Source organism: Myotis davidii, unplaced genomic scaffold (genome assembly GCF_000327345.1).
Source record: "Myotis davidii unplaced genomic scaffold, ASM32734v1 scaffold244, whole genome shotgun sequence".
NCBI classification, from domain to species: domain Eukaryota; kingdom Metazoa; phylum Chordata; class Mammalia; order Chiroptera; family Vespertilionidae; genus Myotis; species Myotis davidii.
In genome coordinates this window covers 1,383,202-1,391,024 of record NW_006294993.1, presented here as the reverse complement: position 1 = coordinate 1,391,024, position 7,823 = coordinate 1,383,202, and the positions used below count along the sequence as shown (strand labels likewise).

Below are 7,823 nucleotides of genomic sequence, written 5' to 3'. Positions count from 1 at the left end.
GGGGGGCACAGGCAGTGGGCTGTGAGCTCATCACACAGGCGCCCCTCACAGTCGCAGGCTGCGGGGAGCGTGCACAGCTGGTGGCCTCTGCCCCTCACAGAGGCCCCAGATGGCAGCCCTGGGCTCGAGGCCAGGACAACCCTCCCCACCTCCCGGCCCTGCTCCACCCAGCTCTGGGCCCTGGCCTCAGGCAGCTGCTCTGACGTGGGGTCAGCCACCACGTGGAATCACCGTCCTAGAACCTTCTGGACAGCCCTGCAAAGCCTGGGCCGCTGCTGCCCGAGGTCCCACAAGACAGGAGGTGGCTGGGCTGGTCTGCAGGCCCAATGCTCTGCTGACCAATGTCCACACTTCCTGGGGGGAAGCCCCTGCGTTTAGGCACCACCCCCTCGCTGGCGGACCCGTGGACTGAAGTACTCACGTCTGCAGCTGGGGAAGCCCCAGTAGCCGGTGGCGCAGCGGGAGCAGTCTCGGCCAATGACGTGAGGGCGGCAGGGACACTGGCCCCCATAGGACTCACATGCGGGGCTGGTGGCACCTACTTCGTGGCAGCCACAAGGCCGAGCCCCATTGTTATAGAAGAGGGAGAGAGAGGTGGCCGCATCTCGGCAGAACTGGGACGAGCTGGTGGGGCTGGGGTGAGGAGCAGGTGGTGAGGCCGTCTCCCTGCCCGGAACCCCTGCCCTGCCCCCCACTCCGCCCTGAGCCCAGCCCACCTGATGTGGTAGCCATGGGTGGCACACTGGCTGATGAAGTCGTAGGACTTGTCCAGAGGCTCCTCCTGGAGGTAGCTGGAGCTGTAGGCGTCCTCGGGGACCACCAGCACATACTCCTAGGGAACCAGGGTCAGGTCACCTCCCATGGGCCCAGCAGAGGGCCCGGGTCAGGGGACCGTGCCACAGGCCGCCCGCTGGAGCTCAATTCCGGGGGCCTCTGCACTGGCCAGGGAGCTGAGACAGTGGGGGCATCACACCCCAGCCATGGGCCCCACCTTGACTGCTCAGAGGGAAGCCAGCCTCCGTGGCCTAATGGGAGCTCGGGGAGCTTGGAGGCAGCACCGCGGAAGAGCACCCAGCCTCCCGGGGCCCTTCCTCCTTTTCTGCCGGGCACCCTTCCTCTCCACCCCCTGGCCCCACCTCCTCCAGGGAGACCACTCTGACCAGTAGGGCCTGGGCCACCATCTGAGCTCTGAGGCCCCCTCTGGAGTCTTATGTGGGGGACCTGAAAGTCCCCAGAGGCTGCTGGCCCCCGACCCCTGGCGGGCTAGGAGGCCAGTGATGGCGAACCTATGACATGCGAACCTACGGCGAACTCATTTTTTTGGTTGACTTTTTTTTGTTAAAAGGCATTTAAATATATAAAATAAATATCAAAAATGTTAAGTCTTTGTTTTACTATGGTTGCAAATATCAAAAAACTTCTCTATGTGACACGGCACCAGAGTTAAGTTAGGGTTTTTCAAAATGCTGACACGCCGAGCTCAAACAGTTCGCCATCACTGGGCTAGACCGTGGCAGGCAGGGGACGCATCCTGGCTGAATGACTGCTGGTGGTGTGACAAGTGTGAGGCCGGGTGTGAGGAGTGAGGTGTGCGCAGGTTCAGGGACACCGGCCTCGGACTCACCACCCAGAGCCAGCGGCCCTCGGGCACACGCACGGTCACGGTGAGCTCGCTGTCGGTCACGTCCAGGATGGCCTGGCCCTCACACACCACCAGGCTGCGGCAGCCATAGCCATGTGGGCAGAAGGTGGCATTGGCATGCCCTGGAGAGGCAAGAAAAGGCAGGTCATCCCCAACACTCACAGAACCCCGGGCCCCAGGCCTCCTCCAGGCAGGGCCGTCCTGCAGTCGCCAGGGAGAAGGAACTAGGCCCTCACGCTACTCGGAACAGCCATGGCCCTGGGCTTGACTGAGCGGGAACAAAACAGGCAAACACATAGAACACATCAACAAGTGCCCCGTAGCAAACCCTCGATTGCCTGTGGGTGACGGGTGACCCCTAACTCCTAAAACATGTGAGGAACAGAGTCAGGGAGGGGCTGGGAGGCGGGGCTGCCGGCACTGGACACTGGGTGGGCCCGGGGGCATCTCATTTGAGAACTGACGACAGGACGGGTGTGCAGACCTGTCACTCACAGCCAAGTGACAGGCACCGTGCCACGGGCCACGGGAGCCACACACCATCTGTGCACACGGCATGGTGACCACACGGGGCTGCGTGGATGAGGGAGCCCCACCCCGCCCCGGCCCCCCTGCCAGACGCGCTCACCCTGCCAGATGCGGCCCCCGTTCACGAGGACCTCCACGGCGAAGGTGGGGTGGGCGGGCTGGTAGCCATGCAGCAGGAAGGCGTAGCGGCCCAGGGCGGGCACATGGGTGGTGAAGATCACCGTCCCCTGCAGGGACAGACTCCGTGAGTGGGCAGGTGTGTGGACACGGGTTCCCTGGCACCTCCCGCCTCGCCCACACCTGTCTGCGGGCCGGATCCTCACCTGGGGGTGTCGCAGCAAGGTGGGCTCGGCATCAGGGTCCACGGCAGTGGGGGGCCGTGGCTGGGGTCCAGATGGGGGTGCACCCGGTGTGAGCTCCTGCGAGTGGGTCAGCGGGAGGCCGGGCGGCAATGGCAGAACAAGGCAGTCCCTGAGGATGGTGGGCTGGGGCGGCTTCGGGAAGCGGGAGGGCAGGCAGGCGGCACTGGGAGGGGCACGGGTATGAGTGCCGGCCTGGCCAGTGTGCCCAGCAGGCCGCTCAGCCCCTCCCGCCGCTCAGCCCCTCCCAGGCCCCACTACCTGCTGGGGCTGAAGGCCCCGTGGCTGCTAACACAGCGGACCCGGGGCTCCACAAACTCCAAACTGAACGTCTCCATGGGCACCAGGGTGATACTGTGCTGTGGGCAGAGGGCCAGGCGTGGACGTGGGTGCGCAGGTGGAGCCTGTCCACATGGGTATTCAACCCGAGTCCTGCTCTTGACACCAAGTCCGTGCCTGGCTCTGCCAGCTCCCGCTCTGGCTGCACAACCTCAGCCCTTGAGTGCAGTTTCTGGGGCCTGGGCACCTCCCAGTGGTCCCCAAGGCCGGTCCTCTCCACCAGCCACCCCACTGCCACCTGCAGGTTGACCGCCTGCCCCCCAACTCCCGGGATGGGTTTACGGCGGGCATTTCTGCCCAGTGCCACCCACTGCGGTTGGAAGTGCAAGCGAGACAAATATGACCAAGCAGATACATCGCAGCAGAGGCAGGAACGCTGCGTGACCACGGCAACGCGCGCGTCAGTCCCCACAGGGTCAGCAGAAGGGCACCCTGTGATTGTTACAGAAAGTCCCTGAACAGGCAGAGTAAGGGTGCTGCCCCTTTGGGGGGTGGCTGCCCTGGGCGCTCTCCCATGTGCATGGAAAGCTGGACACACCCCAGTCCACGGCTGGGCAACGCATGGGGTCCCAGCAGACAGCCCAGGAGCAGCCGCAGCTGTCCCTGCTGTTAGCACGGCAAACACGGCTCCACAAAGAGGGACGAGCAACCCTGCCACGGCCACAGGCCGCCCTTCCCGTGGCCAGGCTCTCGTTGGTATTGGACGCTTATATAACAACGGTCATCTATCGCTCTGAAAACGTCCTAAAGGCCTAGGGAAGTGGGTGCGACGGGCCGTATGATGCTTCGCAGAGGGCAAACGCCAGCCTGTCTGGCCTTGTGTGAATAAACCCTGACGCCTGTTTCTGGCTCCAACACAGTGATGGGGACTGCAGTGCTCTGTGATGACGGCTCAGTCACCACCGGGTCGGCCCTGTGAGACCCCGGGTCGGCCCTGTGAGGCCCAGGTCGGCCCTGTGAGGCCCCGGGTCCGGCCCTGTGAGCCCCCCGGGTCGGCCCTGTGAGGCCTCGGTCGGCCCTGTGAGGCCCGGGTCGGCCCTGTTCGCACGGGGCTCTGCTCTGGTAAATTGCACCGGAAAATGGACTTTTATGAAGATCACCTTTCTTTCTCTCCTACTCCACTGCATCGCACTTCCTTACGTGGCCATGGTGCTATTAGTAAGTAAATAGACATGTTATGCCCCCAGGAAAAAAAACCCTGCAGGTGAGAGGGTTCTGGAAGAACAGAGACAGGGCACGCGCTAACGGTGGCACTGGCGACGGGCACCTGGGCTCAGTACATTCTCCTTCTTTCTTTGATGTTGTTAATCCTCACCTGAGGATACTTTTTCCATTGATTTTTAGAGAGAGTGGAATGGAGGGAGGGAGGAGGAGGAGAAAGACAGAGAGAGAGAGAAAAAGAGAGAGAGAGAGAGAGAGAAGGGAGAGAGGAACATAGATGTGAGAGAGACACATCGATTGGCTGCTTCCTGCACGCACCCAACCAGGGCTGGAGATTGAACCTACAACCCAAGTGCACGCCCTTGACCAGCAATCAAGCCCGAGGCCCTTGCGTGTGCAGGCTGACGCTCTAACCACCGAGCCACAGGCCAGGGCTCTCCTCTCCACCCTTTATGAGGGTTTAAGATCTTCTGAGAGAGCGGCCACCATGGAGGCCCTGGGCCGTGAGGTGAGGTGTCGGGGCCTTACCAGGTAGAAGTGTGCCTGCTGGGCCGTGAGCCGGACGCTGGCCTCTGTGCCCAGGTGGAAGGCCACCAGGTGGTGCTGCTCGTCCAGAGCGGTGCCCCGGCAGAGGGTGCTGGGGTGAGGCAGGGGCAGTCAGCAGGTGAGCAGCCCTGGGGCCCACATCCTCCCGCCTCCTCCCTGAGTACCTGTACAGGCAGGGGAGCAGAGTGAGCGCCCCCTGCTGGGGGAGACGCTGGGGCGTGTGCACGGCCACACCCACTTCCTGGTGGGCCTCCGCATTGGCGTACTCCGCCACCAGGGCATAGCGGCCTGGCCTCGGTACGGCCACCTGCAGCTGGACGTCCACCTGGGGGCAAGGCAATCAGGGGCCTGCCCAGCCCCCACCTGGCGAGCAGGACCCCACACGCTCCCTGGGACACGCCCTTTCTACCCCTGCTGCCTAGCCCCCCAACACTGCAGTCACTTGCCCTCTGCTCACTCTGGCCTCCCCGTCCCCCCGGCCTCATCTCTGCAGAGCACAGTGCCCGGAGGTCTAGCCTGAGCCTTGAGACTGAACCCACCACCCGCCACGTCCTCACAATGAGCCCAAGGGCGGGGGCCCAACACAGATGAGGCCCTGAGGGGATCCTGCACCTGTGTCCTCTCACTGCAACACGGACCCCGTCCCCCAGGCCAAGGGGACCCTTCCCCACAGGCCTCGGCCCCGGCTGCCCCCCGTGGGGTCCCGGGACACGCACGTCGTTGCCCTGGCAGACAGCCAGTGGTCATGGAAGTGGACGTTGCCTCGGTCAGTTGGTAGCTGACTTAGAAGACCCATGTGATGAACCCGCTGAGGAAAAGCGCAGATGCAAACGGGGACATTTGTGTGGGGGTGTAATTGGTGCTGATTATAATGATTGCTGATTTCCAGGTGCTTACCATGTCCACCAAGCAGGCCCCAAATCGACTGTCTCCATAATGAATGACGAGTAGCAAAGTGGCTTCTATTTGAACGCTGTGGCCCCTCCACCCACTCAGCCCCCCGCTACCCTGCTCAGCCCCCGCCTCACCAGGAGCACCCCTTCAGCCTCCACGAGCAGGGCCCAGGTGCCAGGGTTCAACACGAAGGGCTCCCCAAAGCCCCTCTGGGGCACGGTGACAAAGGCGGGCTCGGTGCTGGGCGGGAAGGCCACAGGCTGGCTCTGCTCCGTGCCTGGGGTGGGGTGGGGGCGGGCAGTAAGAATGGACACACCCACCCCGTCCACACTCCCAGGCCCAGCAGGGCAGGCTGGCTTCCCCTCCTACGCGTGGCCCAAGTCGGGGCTGGGGCTGGGGCTGGGTGGGATGGAGGTGTGAGTGGATGCAGGGCTTTGGGACAAGGTGGGGAGGGGAGAGAGGTGTGGGAGTGGCCCTCCGATGCACTCACAGTTGGCACAGGTGGCAAACTTGCCCTCCTCCTGCACAGAGACCCGCCCGCTCACGCTCAAGGGCCCACGGTTGACATATCGGAATACGAGCCAGAAGAGGTCTGGGGAGGTCACGTTCAGCCTGGCCACAATCCTGGGCTGGGGGGACATGGTAAATCAGGGTCACCCTCCCGCCATTCACAGCTGGGTCCTGTGGCCTCAGAGGCCTGCCCGCCCCACTGCGCACTGTAAGCTGTGCCCGGGAAAGGGCAGCCCACACCCACCTGTATGGGTGCCATCTGTGCGTAGCCCCTCCAACTAAAGTTCTCAAACTCAAGGGGGTTGAAGCCAAAGCGCACAGCGTGGCCCTCGGGCGTGGCCGCCTCCTCCAGCTCCAGGCGCAGGTGGTGCAGGTCTGGGAGGTAGTGCTCCGGCGCCGGCCTGGCCACAGCACGGGCGTCAGAGCAGCCCGCAGGCTGTTGGGGTGGGGCGGGCTCTGGGCCGGTACCACCCCCAGGATCCCCAGGGACAAACCCAGAGGACCAGCTACCTCCCACAGGCTGCTGCCCCCCAACCAATCGGAATGGGGTACCCACTCGCTGCAGGTGGGGCCATGCGTATTGGGGCGGCAGCGACAGGCGCCCGTTCTCGGTTCACAGCCCTGGCCCAGCGCACCGCCAACATCACACCGGCAGCCTGTACAGGAGCGGGGGAGTGAGGTCGGTGCTGCCTGGCCCTCACCTGCCTCTGTGCTCCCTACAGCCTGGCTCAGGAGACAGGCCCGGGGCCTCCGTCCACCTTGTCAGGAGCAACACGGGCTGAGAAGCCAACTGGGCCTCTGCACAAGGGAGGCTCTGAGTCCAGGCCCAGGGCAAGGGAACCAGGAATGACTGGTGATGTCTGCTGGGGTGCAGGACTGGGGGGAGGGGCCTGAGAGCAGAGCCCCTCCCACACCCAGCCTGGGCCTGGCCAGGCATCCGGCACAGCTCAGTGAGTCCCAGTCCAACATCTGGACCTCCGCATGCCCAGACCCCACCCGGCTCTTGACTCCTCTGTCCCCCCCGGGCCTCAGCCCTCCCCAGGACGTGGTCTGAGGGCCCAGTAGGTGGGCACTCACTGCGGCAGCCGAAGTAGCCGGCCTGGCCCAGCCCGAAGAAGCCGTCCTTGCACACTGCGCAGGCCTGGCCGCACACGCGGGGCTTGCAGAAGCACTGGCCATTGCCCTGCGGGTGGAGGGCGGAGGTGGGGCTAGGCAGGGAAGGGTGTCCCAGTGCATCTGCCTCTAGGCCCCCCGCACCTCGGCCCTCAGACTCACCAGCTCGCACTCGGCAGCTCCGCCCAGGGTGCCCCTGGGGTCGCAGTTGCAGCCTGGGGGAGGGGAAGAGCAGGCCTGACAGTGGGGGAGGGAGCAGGAGGGCCTGGACCCTGTGGGGCCAACCCTCACTTCCCTGTCCCTCCAGGGTTCTCCCCCGGCCCCAGCATCCACTCTGGGTAGACTCACGGGTGCAGCCCTCAGGGTTGCTGGAACTCAGGCCCCAGAAGCCAGGTTTACAGCGATCACAGCTTGGCCCCTCCACATGTGCGCGGCATGTACATGGGGCCTGTGCCTGGGAGAGGTTGAGACGGGCCGGGGGAGGCTGTTGTCACGCAGACACAGGGCCTCGAGCCCAGGAGCCGAGGGGAAGCCATCCAGGGGCAGGTGGGTGTACAGTAGGCAGCTGTGTGGGCGACACAGTCTTTGGTCAGCGTGGGGCCGGAGGCCTGAGTACAGTGACGCTCAGGCCCCCACCCCTCGCCAGGCCGGCCCTCACTTCTCCCCAGAATGCTGGGCGGCCGGCCGGAACGTGCAGGCCTCCGTCACCCGCAGCTGCAGCAGGGCCGCCT

The 7,823-nt window shown here is 64.5% G+C and overlaps 1 protein-coding gene across 1 annotated transcript in view; it reads right to left on the bottom strand.

The window, feature by feature from the left end:
- LAMA5 (laminin subunit alpha 5) overlaps nucleotides 1–7,823 on the bottom strand; it is a 45,901-nt gene that overhangs the window by 15,901 nt on the left and 22,177 nt on the right. Inside the window, exons 20-33 of the mRNA XM_015567674.1 lie at nucleotides 6,536–6,635; nucleotides 6,224–6,380; nucleotides 5,960–6,098; nucleotides 5,583–5,746; nucleotides 5,292–5,312; nucleotides 4,740–4,900; nucleotides 4,558–4,666; nucleotides 2,791–2,888; nucleotides 2,494–2,695; nucleotides 2,271–2,397; nucleotides 1,625–1,764; nucleotides 717–832; nucleotides 422–633; nucleotides 7–58 (exon numbers count right to left, since the gene is read on the bottom strand). Of these exons, the coding sequence (XP_015423160.1) occupies nucleotides 7–58; nucleotides 422–633; nucleotides 717–832; nucleotides 1,625–1,764; nucleotides 2,271–2,397; nucleotides 2,494–2,695; nucleotides 2,791–2,888; nucleotides 4,558–4,666; nucleotides 4,740–4,900; nucleotides 5,292–5,312; nucleotides 5,583–5,746; nucleotides 5,960–6,098; nucleotides 6,224–6,380; nucleotides 6,536–6,635 (1,798 nt within the window). The remainder of the gene's footprint in view (nucleotides 1–6; nucleotides 59–421; nucleotides 634–716; nucleotides 833–1,624; nucleotides 1,765–2,270; nucleotides 2,398–2,493; nucleotides 2,696–2,790; nucleotides 2,889–4,557; nucleotides 4,667–4,739; nucleotides 4,901–5,291; nucleotides 5,313–5,582; nucleotides 5,747–5,959; nucleotides 6,099–6,223; nucleotides 6,381–6,535; nucleotides 6,636–7,823) is intronic.